This window comes from Lipomyces oligophaga (assembly GCF_038497815.1).
Source record: "Lipomyces oligophaga strain CBS 7107 unplaced genomic scaffold V1516scaffold_2, whole genome shotgun sequence".
NCBI classification, from domain to species: Eukaryota; Fungi; Ascomycota; class Lipomycetes; order Lipomycetales; family Lipomycetaceae; genus Lipomyces; species [Lipomyces] oligophaga.
Window position 1 is genome coordinate 861,526 of NW_027117786.1, and position 16,672 is coordinate 878,197.

At 42.3% G+C, this 16,672-nt stretch overlaps 8 protein-coding genes across 8 annotated transcripts; 5 read left to right on the forward strand and 3 right to left on the reverse strand.

Moving 5' to 3' along the window:
* Positions 1-73: 73 nt before the first annotated feature.
* Positions 74-2,600, reverse strand: V1516DRAFT_662718 (temperature dependent protein affecting M2 dsRNA replication-domain-containing protein; the record flags this gene model as incomplete). The annotated part of the gene is made up of 6 exons (XM_066920458.1): positions 74-850; positions 905-1,153; positions 1,207-1,911; positions 1,968-2,065; positions 2,116-2,487; positions 2,594-2,600. 6 exons carry the CDS (start codon positions 2,598-2,600, stop codon positions 74-76), a joined length of 2,208 nt encoding a protein of 735 aa, XP_066778918.1.
* Positions 2,601-2,864: 264 nt separating this feature from the next.
* V1516DRAFT_670890 (uncharacterized protein) lies at positions 2,865-4,433 on the forward strand. The gene is made up of 5 exons (XM_066921464.1): positions 2,865-3,225; positions 3,273-3,422; positions 3,470-3,625; positions 3,679-3,795; positions 3,847-4,433. Exons 1-5 carry the CDS (start codon positions 3,061-3,063, stop codon positions 4,348-4,350), a joined length of 1,092 nt encoding a protein of 363 aa, XP_066778919.1. The 5' UTR covers positions 2,865-3,060; the 3' UTR covers positions 4,351-4,433.
* Positions 4,405-5,733, reverse strand: V1516DRAFT_647421 (DNA/pantothenate metabolism flavoprotein). Its single transcript, XM_066920203.1, has 3 exons — positions 5,403-5,733; positions 5,126-5,348; positions 4,405-5,071 (listed from the first exon to the last, which is right to left on the reverse strand). The coding sequence occupies exons 1-3, from the start codon at positions 5,613-5,615 to the stop codon at positions 4,479-4,481; spliced, it is 1,029 nt and encodes a 342-aa protein (XP_066778920.1). The 5' UTR covers positions 5,616-5,733; the 3' UTR covers positions 4,405-4,478.
* Positions 5,734-6,052: 319 nt separating this feature from the next.
* On the forward strand, positions 6,053-6,655 carry V1516DRAFT_662721 (putative allantoinase 1; the record flags this gene model as incomplete). Its single annotated transcript, XM_066920459.1, has 2 exons — positions 6,053-6,532; positions 6,599-6,655. The coding sequence occupies 2 exons, from the start codon at positions 6,053-6,055 to the stop codon at positions 6,653-6,655; spliced, it is 537 nt and encodes a 178-aa protein (XP_066778921.1).
* A 195-nt stretch (positions 6,656-6,850) lies between these two features.
* On the forward strand, positions 6,851-9,271 carry V1516DRAFT_662722 (uncharacterized protein; the record flags this gene model as incomplete). The annotated part of the gene is made up of 4 exons (XM_066920460.1): positions 6,851-7,138; positions 7,195-7,437; positions 7,512-7,604; positions 7,889-9,271. 4 exons carry the CDS (start codon positions 6,851-6,853, stop codon positions 9,269-9,271), a joined length of 2,007 nt encoding a protein of 668 aa, XP_066778922.1.
* A 183-nt stretch (positions 9,272-9,454) lies between these two features.
* On the forward strand, positions 9,455-12,230 carry V1516DRAFT_181604 (uncharacterized protein). Its single transcript, XM_066918701.1, has 4 exons — positions 9,455-10,030; positions 10,078-10,225; positions 10,276-10,627; positions 10,680-12,230. Exons 1-4 carry the CDS (start codon positions 9,679-9,681, stop codon positions 12,117-12,119), a joined length of 2,292 nt encoding a protein of 763 aa, XP_066778923.1. The 5' UTR covers positions 9,455-9,678; the 3' UTR covers positions 12,120-12,230.
* Positions 12,231-12,340: 110 nt separating this feature from the next.
* On the reverse strand, positions 12,341-12,792 carry V1516DRAFT_694750 (uncharacterized protein; the record flags this gene model as incomplete). Its single annotated transcript, XM_066923959.1, has 2 exons — positions 12,341-12,386; positions 12,434-12,792. The coding sequence occupies 2 exons, from the start codon at positions 12,790-12,792 to the stop codon at positions 12,341-12,343; spliced, it is 405 nt and encodes a 134-aa protein (XP_066778924.1).
* Positions 12,793-13,089: 297 nt separating this feature from the next.
* V1516DRAFT_647436 (uncharacterized protein) lies at positions 13,090-16,491 on the forward strand. The gene is made up of 3 exons (XM_066920204.1): positions 13,090-13,407; positions 13,461-13,587; positions 13,638-16,491. The coding sequence occupies exons 1-3, from the start codon at positions 13,329-13,331 to the stop codon at positions 16,369-16,371; spliced, it is 2,940 nt and encodes a 979-aa protein (XP_066778925.1). The 5' UTR covers positions 13,090-13,328; the 3' UTR covers positions 16,372-16,491.
* The last annotated feature ends 181 nt before the right edge of the window (positions 16,492-16,672 follow it).

Sequence of the window (16,672 nt, forward strand, 5' to 3'; positions counted from 1 at the left end):
TTGCAGTAGAGATGCTATCATTTTTTTGTGGAGTTGAATTTCGACCACCAGAGTAACCTCTGCGAATATTTTATTATCTGCGCTCTTGAACCCAAGAATCTGCATTGGTAAATGTCTTAGCGTCTTCTTCTGCAATGAGACCATCTTTAGCAGCACTCTTAACTGCCTCAACAACAACATCCCAGAATCTAAATCCGCGTTCAATGTCAGCTTCGGCATCAATCGTATGAATCAAATAGTTTTTGATCGATTTTTTCAGCTCTGTCCTTTCTGGACCATCTGTAGGATCAGACTTTTCCAGCAAATTAGCAAAATAGGTCTCCATTGCAATTCCTAGGGCACTACTGTTACTATGTGAAAATGGGAGACTATTTTCCAGCTTTTGCCAGTGAATCGATCCAAGTCTGTTCGCATCGCCATTAGCAAGCAAAGACAATAGAACAACTTCAATCATAGAGCGGGCCTCTTTAATGTATTTAGCTCCAAACGAGTTGAACGCCAGTAAAGTACGATTGAGTGGACCTGAAAAACCGATAGGCTTGTGGTTGATAGGTACGAGAGACGCAACTTGTGAGATCAACATTGCATACATTTTTTCTTCTTCTTTCCCTCGAACTGGACGGCCAGTATATGGTGTTGAAAGCGGCTTTCCATTTAGAACATTAAATCGTATTAGCTCCACTGCAGTTAATAATGGTTCTGCAAAATCGTCTTCTAATCTAGATGCTTTAAATGCAGTTACGACAGCCCGTCCCCATGGTGAAAGTTGATGGTTGCCTGTAACAAATGAGCGCACTTGCAAAAATCGCCAAAAAGTGTTGGCAATAACTTCAGTATCCGTCTGCAGTAACTGTATGGCCATTAGTCATGTCTCAAAACCTAAGGGCTCGTTTAGTCCACTCACATCGGCCATTTTGCGCTCAGTAATAGGCTCATGTACTCGCTTTGGCGTCACTGTTGAGGCGGCAAACTTTTCTTCATCCAGCGACAAAAATGCAAATTGTAAATCGGTCTTATTAAATTGCAAACTTTTCATTCGCGACCGAATTGAAGATTCCAAAACATTCCAGTCACTCACTTGCTGATAAATTGTAGGTGTAAGCCGATGGGTTATAGAATGCTTTTGATTAGGCTCAAACCAGTAAACTGCTTCCTAGATACAGTAAGTCTTAAATCCACAAGTCCGACCAAGTGAAAACCACATACCACTGGCTTTGCTTGATAAAATCTGCTCAAAGGCTGAGTCAAGAGATTCAATGACTGTGAACGCATATCTTCCAAATCAGATAAAAACTTTCGGTATTCCTTTGTTTCCCCACCATCCAATGGGACTTTCTCAATGAATTCACCAGAAGTAAGTGCATTTAGTATATCTGGCCCAACTAAGCCCCTCATCAAATAGAAAAAAACCTCATCAGGGAGTCTTTGGCCAATGAAATCATGGACATCATTCGGTACGTTGGCCATCGTCATCAGCTCAACTCGGCCAGTAGACGTAGCAATAGGATGGTATTTCACAGCCGCCCAAGCCCTTCTATAAATATCTGGATATTTCATATCTCTGACTAGCGGGTTCTCGACATATGCCATCACAACCGCATACCCAGAACCGTATGAACGAATCAAATCCTTAAGTGTTCGGACACGATTCAAGCTATTGATGCTCTGAAGATCGAAGATGGGAAATGCAGGCGCAAACGGTAGCCCACAAAGAATTCCCAAATCAAAAAACTGATCAAACCCTAAATTTCCCATATCCGCCATGACAGACCTCTTGTCGACGAAAGAAAAAATCCCACCTCGTGAGAAGTCGATTGTCGTAATCACACGATCAATATCATACAATAGAACCTCACTTGACCCGTAGATTGCGTCAATGTACTTTTTCTCATGTTTCTGAAGGTATACAAGCTATCGAGCTTGATTAGATTTCGAATTTGAGTTCAAGGTTGTAATACAACACATACCTGCGCAAATGCATAATAGGGAGCAACCATGCAATCCACTTCCTGAGACTTCAAAATTGAGGACAAGTAACGCGATAAACTGTCGAAAGGAACAGCGCCTATCAAAGTCAATATAGCTATTTAACAAGGCTAGAATCAGAAATCCTACCGATTTCATTGAATATATTGACGGCCTCGTCGCCATGAGCGCCGTCATATGCCTCCCAAGCGCGCAGACGCATCTGATTGCTAGCATCAGGCTTGGAGAACGGTTTTTCCTCTGAGGGAAGAGAAACACCATTAAAAATGAAAATGGGAGTGATTTCGGCTTCACGCAACGTATCTATACAAGAAATGATCATTGATTTCAGCGAGAATTGAACGCCCCCTAATGCATTCGGCAGAGGCTCCTTGATTTTGGCCGTAGTCATAAGCTGCTTGTAGAAGTGCTCTACGTCGATTCCGATAGTCGAGCCTTTCAGTGCAGACAAGGGCAATTCACCTAGGAACTTCCGTTCAGTGATATAACTATCAAAAACAGCTATAAAAATAAATTAGCTTTTGATCGTCACCCTCAATTGCCACTATCTCAGCTATGATCCAGCTGAGAAGAAGAAAAGGACTGGGGTAACATAGTGCACACTCACTTGGCATCTTCAGAGGGGCGAGAAATAAATCACTAAAACAACACGAAATAAAGTCAACTCAATCCCAACCACTAATGATTTCAACCTATATGATGAATTTTAATATACGAAACTGGCTATCATCAGTATTTATGGATCTCACGATGACGACGATCCCACGAACTCTGGTGCATCATAGCACAAAAAATAGGGTCGGGCTCCACTGATCTGGATCCGGGTAATTGGAGTTCCGGATAGCTGTCTGTCCGTCTCCATGCTGCTGCTACTTGCACTTAGCTTTAGTCGGTCTTGTCAAGCTTGTTTTAGCCTATTAGTGTTATTGTAGGTAGACTCGTTATTGTGAAGGTGTTGAGGCCGAATTTATAATCGTTTGGAGAGCAGAATGGTCGCCTGAACCGAATCATCTTGAAGTTTACAAAATTGTTCTTTAAATTACAGACCAGATATTGGGTGATGAATACAGCGAAATGGATCTTGTTTCTCGAATAGACCGCCTGAAGAGGCAATCTGCGTTCAATTTTGATGCGGACCTTTTCATTGAAATGCTTACCTGTTTGTTGAGCAGGCGACATGGGATAGTGACTGTCGAGCGGGACGTGTATTTGGATTTTGTGGAGCAGATGATTTCGCTGGTAAGCTGATCCAGAGTTGAGGTAATCATTGCTAAGTGAGATAAAAGATTGGTTCAAACATATTTGGGTTTTCTACTAGAACAGTTGTTTGTTCGCACACTATGACCACAGAACAGTTTTCAGATGAAATACTGCTACCTGTGGAGTTTACTCATGGCGCGTTTTCGCCATTGCCTGCGTCTTCCGCTGACCTGGAGGTACTTGTATTCTACATGTTTTTAATACACAGAATTGACAGTTTCAGCCATCATTGTCGTGGAATGGATTTCCAAAATCCCTATTTAATGAGCCAAAAATTGTTCCTCGTGATAGCAACAGCGGTTCGAGACGCTTGCCGAATTTAGTGGTTATCCGTGATTTGAGTGAGTCCAGTAATTACGTACAGGCTCAGTTATTGGAAGTATGTCCTAATTTCATATTTTTTTTTCGGCTTCAAAATTAATACTGATGCAGATTTTACGAACCAAAAAACTAGTATTTTCGAAAGGAATATTTATTCCTCCTCCACAGTTTTTAGTCATTCCACTAATTTCGAAAGACTCGTTACAGCGACATTTATTTCCTTATTTAGTGCGTTTGGTTTCCTAATATTAGACTTGAATTGTTGCTAAAACATTTTAGGTGGACCATTTTTTCATTAGCCATAATTACAATGCGTCAAACGCAAACATGAAGAATGCAGAATTTGGTCGATGGCAGCCACCAGTAAGGCTTCCTGCAGCTACGCTTGAAGTTCTATTTTCGAGCGAAGATATAGACGCGCTGATGGTGTTATCCAACAAGGTCAAAATCAATGCAGATATCAATCGTTATATGCGGGATATATTAGTTTTTCTGCGCATGCATAGAGCCATAAGAGGTGGAATTCCAGCAAGAGCGATCAAGGATTTCGAGTTGCTAGTGCGATGTCTATGTCCCTTACATGGGATTACATATGCAACACCCTCAATTGTTTCGATCGCGACACGTAAGACGTTTACGCATAGGATTGCGATTCCATTACCAGAAGACGAGCGGAGCGTCGCCTACGGTAGTCAATTGGACGCTGTGGAGAAATTTCTAAGTTATTGGACTCCAGATTTGGTTTTAGACGACATCATTGATACGGTTGCAGCACCTGTATGAGATACGGTTGAGGCGGGGAATTGAATTATGTTTTTTGGCGTTCTGGTGAAAGCATTAATAGGCGTAATAATATAATTTTTCTATTGTAATATGATCCTAATTTAGTTCTGAATACCTTCATGTGCTATTCATGTACTAGCCGAGTTATCTATCCACTCTGAGTGAAGATTGACGATCTGTGGAATGAAAATACTCTCAATTTCAATGTCATCGATCGTTTGCTGATCGTTAAGTTTTATCCAATTTTCAGCCTGGTTGGGCAACACAAAAACGACTTCTTGCTTCCTAGTCTGGAGTAAGTTTCCAATAACAAGCTGATGTGAGTATCGATCTAAAGCCTGTCGAGCTTTAAATATTAAGATGGACCGATCAGTTTCGAGTTTAAACGAAATGATCATGGCGGAGGGAGCCCACTTGTCAACTAGTCGGTTTAGGAATTTAGGAACCGGATCCAGATCCATGATGAGTTTTTTTCCACCCGCCATGGACTGGATCTTGTGCTCTGGAATCCGACTAGGGGGAATGAAGAAGTCCGATACAGCCGCGGCAAGATAAAATAAGGCTCGTGGACCTACTGGCTGAAGAGCCAGACTGAGAGACCTCAAAGTATGCAGATATTGATTAATGGTTGTGAAAGGTAATAGAAGTAGGAGACCGGCTTCTTTGGCGTCCTTGTATTTTCGCAGAACGGAAAGCATTTCAGATTGGTATTTGGATCCAACTAGAACAAATTAGACAAAATATTATGACTTTCACTTTGAGACTGGTTATTTACCCACTACTTTGCCGTCCTTTTCTTCCATGAAGTCCAGAAAACAATGCGTGGAGTGTGAATAATGTCGGGAGTACGGCAGTAAACTGAACTGGCGATGCAGAAATATCACTGCATATCCAAGCTCAAGGAAATATTCTGCAGAAGTCGCACCTCGAGTTCCTGCCGAGAAGTTGTCGATGAATCGAACGGTCTGGTTTTCCAATGGCACCGTAGTTCCTCCTGACTGAGATGATCAGTTAGAACACTCTGCTTCTCCATGAACTAATCGTAGGCTCACCGTAACAAGAACAATTCGATCCTGTGGATGTTTCTCAATGAAGTCATTCACGTCGCTCATCATACTCTCCAGATAGTCTGGTGGGTCATTGTTGTCAAAGTAATTGTGTTCATCGAGCTCAAGAGCCGGCGGAAGCGGTTCCACTGTGCGGTCTATAGTCTCGCGCTCGTTCGTCGACAAACGTCTAGTTGGAGCCGGTGGATGCTGAGCCATTCTATCAACTCAATTCCCAATTTTAATAGTGGAGTATTATTTCGTCAAGGCGACTTCTCTGTCAATCCGATAACAGTGTCGGGCCACGAATTCCAGTAAATTCTCTGCAATCATATCCAATCTGCTCGATTGAATCAGCAAAACTATTACTGGTCCTTATTCAACAATCGGCACGTCTGCGGCACGGAGCCGCACCTCCGAATCACGTGTTAATTAGCCACAAGTTGTCTTGGGAGATTATATATGGTGGCGTAGCATAGCTGGGATGTTCGGTCATCTCCTTCTCTACGGGCTGGAAGAACGATATGCAATATTAATTCATTTTTTATGGTCAGAGTTAGTTTTGCAAATTCGACAATATTTTGAACGAATAGTTGCTCATGAAAGGATCTTGAAGAATTTACGAGAAGAACGTACAGATCGAAAAGAAATTGGCTATGACTGAATACATACTGCCAACTCCCGGAACATTTGCTTCTTTATCTACGGACGAATGCTCAGAAATCATTATCCATTTGTTTGAACGGTCAGCTGCCCTTGAAACACTCATTATGCCGTTTTTTCTGACAGAGTCGTCTTATATCACATTTATTTCAAGGACACGGTCTGAACTACTGAATCTCTCTGATGAAGCTGAAACTGATTCGGTCAAGAAATCAGCTCTGTTTGAGATCCTCGGGGCACATCCGAGACTTGGAGCCCGCAAGGTAGAGTCTGTTCACTCAGTTGCAGAGCAGGCAAGTTTGCAGGGCGAAGGACAAAAGCTGGCTGCGCTGAATACAGAGTACGAAAGAGCATTTCCTGGGCTAAGGTATGTGGTGTTTGTGAATGGCAGATCTAGAGACGTCATTATGACAAACATGCGCGAACGAATAGACAGGGCCAATTACTATCTGGAGAAAATCGAAGCAATAAATGTAAGTAATTGGTATGCATGGATACTCTTTACTTTGATCTGAATTAGGACACTAATAATCATATAGGCAATGTGTGATATTGCTACTGATAGAGCTAGAAAGTTGGGGGCTGAAGTTTTATAGAACCTCATACTTCATCGGTACGATCTGTCAGAATTTTAATTTAAATAATTAATTTTGATCATATGTAGCATCCTGAAATGATGTTAGCACATTGTAGAACTTAATATCACGTGATAATATGATGGGAATGGTGTCGAAGCATGCTACAGAATTCATTAATTATAACAACCGAAGTTGTAAAAACGATCAAGAACCATGGCCTCGAATTCAGATGAAGATATAGATAGAGCTATTACATCGTGGATTAGCGAAGTAGATGGTGAAAGTACTTTGAAAGGGACAGATCTAGTCGAACCTTCGGTCTCTAAGGTTCCGCAGATTGAGCGAAAAGTTAATGAATCATTCTCTTGGCTATCTATATTCAGAAGAAGTCCGCCTGCAACAGAGCTGAATGAGCTTTCCGCTAAACCTGCCATTCCAGTGACCTCTCAACCGAGACTTCCTGAAGACTGGAAAGAGATTGATCCTTCCAAAGTATATCCGGTAAATTTGGTAGCTTGCTTCTCAGAAGCTCGACCAATTGCTAACACTGGAACCAGGAGGAAATGTCATGTCGACAGCAATTCGACGAATATGTTAAATGCCACAGTGTTGCTGCGCAGGTCAGACACATTTACCGTTATGGAACAATTCGTGACTGTGCAGAGCGATGGGATATGTTAAAATTCTGCTTTAGAGCGCAGTTTGAAGAAGACGACGCGAAAAAAGTCATGATTAGAGAATACTATCAGCAGAAACTAGCTCGTGATTTGGCAAAGGGTAGTAGTGAGGACGTCTGGAGCGTACGGACTAGCCGGCATGCTCCCCTGTTCCTAAACCAGGAGGAAAGTAAATCTAAATGACTGACATTTACAAGTTAATGTATTACATTTTTATCCTATCGGCTAAACTAACTCTCTTGTTTGTAAAGGCTCTCGGAATCATATTTCAAGTTGATTATTCTTCAAAGGTACGACGTCCTGTGTCTAACCTGATCCAAAATCAACCAGCAACACGATATCAACTTTGGCAATGATTGCTTGAACACCTCAAACAATTATAAAACCATCTTCTCAGATATGGACAAATAATAGCAAATTGAATTCCAATTATATGTACCCTAAACCCATGATATGTGCACAAATTATAGTCTAGTCGATTTTGCGGGGATCTGATTTGATATATTAGTACCGTGATTGTCTTTGTACACATCTACCTGTATGTTTCTCTGGGAAGCGACGTGAAACGAATTAGACGAAAGTTGATAGCACAGTATTTGCAATTTCACCTTTGCAGACCTGTGTAGAAATGGTTTGTCTGTTGCAAAGCCCAGCTGGATGGACACGTCTTGGAAATCATCCGACATCTTCCAGTCGAAATATTTCGGCTTTATTTGTTAAATCCAAGATCACTACGCGACATAACTCAGACACAACTTTGCCCTCAACTGTTGCATCTAGGCATTTTTATCAGAACGATGTGATCATGAGATACGCCAGGAGGGCCGCCTCGCCGGTGTCCCTCCGACAGTTTGCTTTCTTCGGCCGGCGACTCACTGCTGAAAAAATCTTGCAATCAGCAAATTTTGTTCGTGAGGAGTTACCGACCAGATTAGCTTATCGCCTTCAGGATATGCAGGAGTTGCCATATTCAGTTTTGAGGAACCAGCACATATCAAAGATATATGAATTGTACCATGCATCATTCAATCACCTACGAAGGTTTCCTATACTTCGAACTCTCGAAGATAACGACAAGTTTTGCGAGCTTCTGCAACATCTTTTATTGGAACACACCGGGGTTATTCCAAACGTCGTCATGAGTGCGATTGAAGTATCTTCCTTAATGGATCGAGATCAGCTAGACGAGTTTTTGGCTTCTCTTCTATCTAGCAGAATTTCTCGTCGTGTATTAACGGAGCAGCATATAACTATGACTAATTCGTTTAAAAAATATCCTAATTCGTTAAACTCAAGCAATCAAGTCGGTCAAGTATTTTTAGAGTGTAAGGCGGCTGACGTTTTAGATCAATGCGCTTCACTGGCAAGATCCTTACTCTCTTCTTCATATGATATTTCTGCCATGCCTAAACTTGAACTGGAAGGAGACATATATACTACATTTGCATTTATCGAAAGCCATTTGCGGTACATGGTCGGCGAAATCTTGAGAAACATTTTTCAAGCTGCGGCCCTATTATCTCTGCAAACTGGAACTGCGCCAAGTCCACTTCAGGTCACCATCTGTGACGGACCTCAGCATATTGTATTCCGATTTTCAGATCATTCTGGTGGTATACCGGAAGAAGCACAAAATGATCTATTCAGCTTTGGGAAGGACATTAAAAACACGGATAGACAAGTGTTATTGGAACGATTACAAAAGTCTCCCATGGACGAACTTGAAGGGTCTCAGACTCATTTTTCGGAAACTTCAAGGGTTAGCAGCCTTCACTCTTTAACAACTCGACCGCCCGACCTGAAACTTGGAATGGGATTTCCTATGAGTAAAATCTATGCTGAGTTTTGGGGTGGGAAAATAGCAGTCAGGTCAATGAACGGCTACGGAACCGATACTTTTCTACACATTTCAAAGCTGGGGATAGAGAGCAAATTTCTTGAACATACTACTATTTAAAGTGGTTATGGCGAATTTTAATATAGTTTTTGTTCGCGCTGTGTAGCCATCCAATGGCATGTGGAAAAATAAGACAAGTCATATATAGTTTCTAGATCTATCTTAAATCAGTTTTTAGAAGTATTTCACGTGTGATTATTTAAATTGACTATATTACGAAGGTTATAAATGAACAAAATCATCTAATCTTTGATTGATAGTTGATTTTAGTAATGGCCAATTCTCTGGAGAACTCCCAATTGTAAACAAACGCGTATTGTAGATGGGACGAGATGTAAGATGTGTACAATAGATCTTTCACGAACTACCAAATTCGGACCCTACTTCAGCTTGGTTGAGATCTTTTCAAACCAAGAGTACGGATGGTTCACTACTGAATTGCAAATTTTACTTTCTTAGCTTAAATCATGAGCAATTTGCCTCTGGCGATAACAGCTGATGTGGATCCTGAGATGTCAAATACACCCACTATTTCCCCAAGGTCGGTTGACTCGTCCGGGTCAAATACATTCAGGAAACCTGAATACTATGGTAGAGCACACTATTCATCGCGCAGCTGGGACCGTAAACCGTGGGCTTATTCCTCGAGATATTCGGAAGGACTTTCAGAGAGTAGTAGTTCAAGATACAATAGTCCAAGGAATGCCGAGTACAATTACTTTGGCAAACCACCATTCGAAGGCCCAGATGCCATATATATTGGGCACTTAAACAAGTCCATGACAGACGCTGAATTGCGAGAGACATTCGAGGTTTTTGGTAAATACATGATTGACGGGCATATAAAGATCGCTAACAGTGTAAAGGACAAATTGTCGATCTATTTCGTAAGCCTTCGTCTTATGAAACTAATCATGAAGGATCAGATTATGCGTTCATACGCTATGCACATCCAGACTATGCTGCTGCTGCTATTGCAACTCTTGACGCAACAATAGTGAAGAACAAGAAAATGTATTGTCTATGGCAGATCATCCTAGCGTTAGTGCTAATATTTACCACAGTATCGTCAAATCGCGTGTGTATTCGGGAAGAAAACATAAATCTTCGTACTTTCCTTATCAGCAATCGAGCTGGAGCAGTCGTCGCCACAATTATTCGCAAGCTGATCAAAATCTACATCAGCAGCCTCCGTTGGTATTATCAGCAGCTGATAATGCCAATCTTGCTCGCCAGTTCCAGCGTTCTCAACTGATTTCTATATCGAATCTTTCCTTTGATATGACAGCTGAAGAGCTTTATGACTTAATTTCAGATATAGGTTCACCCCATAGTGTGGTTATTCACGATAAGCCGGATGATAACGGACAGCGATCCGCCGACGTGATCATGTCGAATCATAATGCAGCTCTCACCGTAAGATACTAGTTTCACATAGACCCAAGAAAAAGTTAACAAAACGGAAAAGGTAATAAGCGCTTTGGATAATGAAGAGGTTATGGGCCAAAAAATCCGCGTCGTGTTGAAGACCTCTCACCACCAACAGAGCTATGGAATACCATGCGTCTATTGGACCCAAGATGCTGAAGGATATCCTCAAGCTATCTTATACCCTCAAGAATATCTTCCCCAGAATTTCTCTTTTTTCAATTCCTACCAACCTTCCTATCAATATGGAAGTTCGTTTGAGAGTTTGTCTGGTCCCCAAAGTCAGAGAAATGATACTTTTTCTCCTTCATCTCAGATACCATTTTCCATGAACGGACAGAGCAATATTTTAGCACCACCGTTTGGAATGCCACTGCCATATCCACATATCACTAGCAATACTGACTATATCGAATATGAAGAGTCCAGGTCTGATACTGACGAACTCAGTGATATGCTCAAGGTTCAAAACCACCAAATCATCAGTGGTCACGCTCTTGTGATGCCCCTTGCTAGTCGGAGAGAATCTGAAGGTAGGAGATCCAGTGCAAGTACATATGAAATAAACGACACTCCTCAAAATGAACTGGTTTCAGATGAAAACAAGCAGACGGGCAAAAGGTCGCGATCGGAATCAGAAGCTTACCGTCGGTCGAATCGACGAAATCTATTTGTTCGCAATCTTGATCCTCAGATGATTCGAAATTCGAATGACCTAAAAGATTTATTTAGTGCGTTTGGTGAAATTGAGTCCACAAAGTTAGTTCTTCACCCAGGAAGCGGATTCTCAAGAGGATATGGGTTCGTACAGTTCGCACAATCAGCTGATGCAGTTGCGGCTATACTATCCATGGATGGACTGGAGATTGGAAGATTCAAGATATATGTTGCTGTTGCTGAAGGCCAAGTGCATCGAACAACAGTGAGCGAACCATACTCTCGGGAGGACATTGAGAGAGGGGACAAGTCAAACCATTTTAATAAATCCAGCACGACCAAATCTGTCCAAGAAATTGAACCGAACGTCGCTTCAACCAAAAAAATTGAAGATCTGCCAGCCATTTCTAAGAATGGCCAAGAACAGAGGACGTTCGATTTGAAATTGGCAGATGAGAACTTTGACTTGGCGAAATTGACAGCGGGACTGATGATAAACACAGAAAACGAAGATCATTCGTCTGATTTCAAACCAAATTCGGTGAATTTGAAGGATATTGATGATATATCTGCAGACAGTCGCGAAGGCTCAACTGGACCGTCTGGATACCAAGGAAGAAAGTATTACCGAAGTGGGCGTGGAGCATTTAATAAAAGAGGAAGATATTTCAACCGAAGTAACGTAAGTTACGGTAATGGCTATCATTCTCGAAATATAAACAGACCGCAAGCGGAACTGAGTACTGGTCCATCAACAGCAACTGCACCTCCACCAGCAACGATTCCCATGCCTTCGACCGTGCGATTGTCAGACATGAAGTAGCTGATACCAATAATTAAAGGTATTTTGGGGAAGGAGAAGCTAGAGCTTTCCTATGAGATATTCAAGAAGCATTGAGAATATGATGGGAGAATGGTTGGAGTCTGCAGCTGGGATATATATAATTAGCGGTTATGGGCACTCATGAATAAAGAAACTATTGAAGTTTGATATTGATTTTATACGACAGTAGATAGAGCCCATACCCAAGATATGTGATCGAACTACATTTCTTGAATTTCCTTTTCAATCCAGTTTGAAAATCGTTTTCTAGTAAGTGTTAAAAAAATGGTTCAAAGCGAACATTAGCTTCTTACTTCATGAAATCACTAAAATCCCAATCGACACCTGTTAATCTGGCTATATCATCTACCCAGACATAGCATTGAGCCTCGACAACTTCATTCGAGCCGTCTAATTTAACAACAACGGTTTTGCGTTCGTATTCATCGCCTTCAAATTTATCCAGAGTGACTAGCTGAGCCCAAGTGATGTTCTGGACAAGAATACCAGTGACTTCAGAATCCTCCGAGGAGGCAATTATGGCTGGATAAGATTCATCGGATAGAGAAGAACGAGTGTAGCCAGCTAAAGTAGCCGGTGTTAATTTGAGCGTCGACGTTGATGGAAGACTAGTGGCACCGTACAGGACTCGCGAAAGAACTTGCGGGGCCATTAATGTTCCGTAACTACAAAATCAGATTTCGATGCACAATTATTCAACCGTGAGAAAGCAAGAACTAACTCACCTGAATACCGACACCGAACTCATATTGAAAGATATAAATCAATTCGCGATAAAAATTTTGTTCAAGTTCCCCCCTCATGTGGTGACTCTGAACATATCAGCTTATCTCCCCAGCAACCGATTTTACGCGTCTCTCTATATGCGTTATCACGTGAAACTAATTTTTGTTGACATGGTTACTATGGAAACGGTCTATTGTTGTGGATGGGAGATTTGGGAATTAGACCGGACCCGACACGCGAGTGAGACGCTGGAAAAGAGATCTTCAGTTTATTGTCAGTGAGAAGCCGAATTCACGAACTGCAAAACCGATCTCGGGATCTTGAAGTTTTTCTATTAGTTGCAACTCCTAAATTTACGATTTTTTTAGTGGTCTGTGGAGAAAGCTCACAACTTATCACGATCTAAAAGAATCGTACATTTATCGATTCGAACAGCAGACCATTGTTCTGCGTACCTTTCCAATGACAGCACCTCCTCCTATACCGACGACATTCCCGTGCCTTGTTCGGGCATTGTATTCCTGGTCTGGCGAAGAGAAAAGTATTAAGTCTAGTTATAATTTTATCACGATAGAATATTCTGACAAACTTTAGCCGACTTGGGTTTTGTCGAAGGTGACTTGATAGATTGTTTGAGTGAGGGTGATGGACAATGGTGGTTTGGAAAACTGAAACGGAATAAAGTGAAGGGATATTTTCCTTCGAACTTCGTCGAGTTGGTGTGAGTGAACTTGGGTGTCTGAAAATTGAATGAAATTTAATGTATTATAGAAATCCACCACCGCAAGAATTGGTTCCAGAGCCTATATTGGCGCCAAAACGCAAGGCCCCATCACTCAGAAGCGCAAGTCCCATTGAAAATCAATACTATTCATACAAAAGCTCTTATGATAATGGGGGATATTCTGATCCGGCTAGTTTCCACGGTGTCTATGATCCCAGCACAGGAATATATCATAATCTTGATTACGACAACAGTTATGACATTCCAAATAATGAGGAAGTGGAACCCCCTCCTCAACCTCCTCCACACAAAGTCGCATATCGGTCGAAGTCAGCCTTGGGAATTCGACCGGAAGACAGTCCAGAAGAGCACAAATATGAGACTCTCGAAGATGGCAAAGGTTCTAGGAATCTGACACCACTACGATTTGCTCTTGATGATGTCGCTGCTACTTTACAGAGCTTGAAAATTGAACAAAGACCCACTCGGCGACTAACTATCCGACCGACAAGTCAAATTGTGCTACGTGATGATTATCACAACAGCGATACAGTTTCCGCCCAGAATGATATATCCAGTATGCAGGAAAGCTCCCTTCATAGAAGAGGGAGTTCTTTATCGAAGCATGCTTTAAACCGCCCGAAAAGCTCTCTAGGTTTTATCAGACCTGAGCCCGAAGATCTGAGCAATCGATCTCACCAAATATTTGCTGATCATCATCTCCAATCTACCAAAAGCTTGTTGAAAATGAAATCATTGATGCGATCAAACACGTTGACGAGCAATTCTACGCAGGCAACACAATCGGAAACGAGCCATGCGTCGAGTGGAACTGATATGACAGACATGAGTGCCACTTCTGCAGGAAGTCTCGCCCGACGACGGGCGCTAACTAGAACTTCGGGCCAAGAAATCACTGCACCTATGGACTATAGTACCGGAGAAGAACTGTCACGAACCGCAACTTCGTCATCTCATAAATCATTATCCTCGAAAGCAAGTTTGTCTTCTCTAAGTTTAAAAAAGAGCGGTGTTTTCAAGAAAATAAAGTCTATCGGAAGTGGAATATCAAGCAGTAGTCGATCACAAACATCTTCATCATCCTCCCAATCCGCTGGATCATATTCAAAATCTAGCGTTACTTCTTACAGTTCTGCAGATTTCAGCACTCCTGCCGTGGTGAAACCACCAGCTGCTCAGAGCGAGCTTTGGATTCAAGCACAGACAGGTATGTATCGCGCGAAATCACTCAGCAAGCACGAACGAGAAGATCGACGGCGTAAGCAAGCGCTGGAGGGATTAACCACGCTTAATCCACTTGATGAATTATACAAATATCTGGAAGGGGACGAAGGTATTGATCATCGTCCGGTCGAGAATGGTATGGACATCTCAAAATTAAACTTTGCCACACTTGATAAGACCGTTCGAGCTATTTCAATACCCTCGTTATCGACGATTTCATCGTTTACACTGACGGTACTTTGTCGACCGTACAAGTCTGAGATCCAGCGATTACGCGCAATTTTCCAGTTCTGCGCCGAGCAGATCATTTGGAGGCACCAGCCAGTTGACTACCTGGATGATTTTACGAGTTCGGGACCAATGGACTCTGCACGGATATTCCGATCTAAGCAAGCGAGTGCGGAAGAAATGGCCTACTTGGTGATGTCGATGTGCGATGTTCTGCAAATACCATGCGAAGTAGTGCGAGGATATTTGCGCCCCCCAGGGATGTCTGAAGCGACAGGGGATGATATGAGAGTAAACCATGCATGGAATGCGGTTGTAATTGATAATGAATGGCGAATGGTCGACGCTTCGCTGGCTAGTCCATCGCACCCTCGACGATCATTATACACGAACTGTTCGAGCACGAATGCAGAGGATTTCTACTTCCTGACGGAACCGAATCAGATGCTATTCACACATATTCCGCAATTCCGATCGCAGCAGCATGTTGTTCCATCTGTCCGGCCCGAATTACTGATGGAGCTTCCATCAGTATGTCCAACGATGTTCAAGTATCATCTAGTACTGAATGACTTTGATCAATCACTACTCCGGGTTACAGGCTCCGAAATTGTGCAGATCGACGTGCAGACATCTTTGGACGTTGATCTAGTTTCCGAGGTTGAAGTGCGTGGATACTGTGTAGATACAGATGGCGATTTGATGGAATCCGGTGAGGTAGAGAAACGCCGAGCGCTCACTCAGCCATACTGGGTCCATGGCCAGCGATTTTGTCGGATCAAAGCATCTCTACCGGCAGAGGAGAGGTCGGGTATATTAAAGATTTATGCAGGACAGCGAGGACTGCTGCAAAGCGCAAATGATAACCCATATGGGCTTGCACTAGCCGTCCCGATTTCCTACCGGGACAGTGGGAGCCGGATTGTGAATTCAAATCGGACGAGTTTCGATTTTGTGAAGCTGCATCCGACTCCACAGGCTTTACGTTTCGATTTATATGTAGTGCAGCCACAGTGTCGGATTGTGCAATGTGGAACTACTGTTATTTTTGAGATGCGCCAATTTCCAAACAATGTCGAAACGCCTGGGTTTAGTCCATCAAAACAGGCTCGACTAGCCGTGAGAAGTCCGAGTGGCAAGATCTGTAGATTAGCCGTCAAGGATGGAGAGTTTGGAGGTGCAGGTACGGCAGCTGTTGCTTGGGAAGGATTGGTTCCGTGTAACGAAGTAGGAACTTGGAGTGGCCTAACAATGGCAGACCGTGGATCTTCCTGGGTTGTCTTTGCCGAATGGACGTGTGCTCGATGATCAAAAGAGGATTGCCTAAAAGAAATCTAGAATTATTTTGTTCTTTTTAAACTCCAATAAAAGTAATGAAAGTTATTGCGAAAGCTCAGATAATATATAGAAGGAGAATTTTTAAGCCTGAACAACAATATTAATTTGGTCCTTCCTGGAAAGGAAACATGACTCTGGGGTATATCCCAAAATGGCAACCAGAGGAAACAATTACCGCATACGGCATAATACTGATCTTATTGATTATGGGAAAATAACCACCTCTTAATATTAATTTCAGCGCAAGATGCAAACTCTCATTTTACTGAGG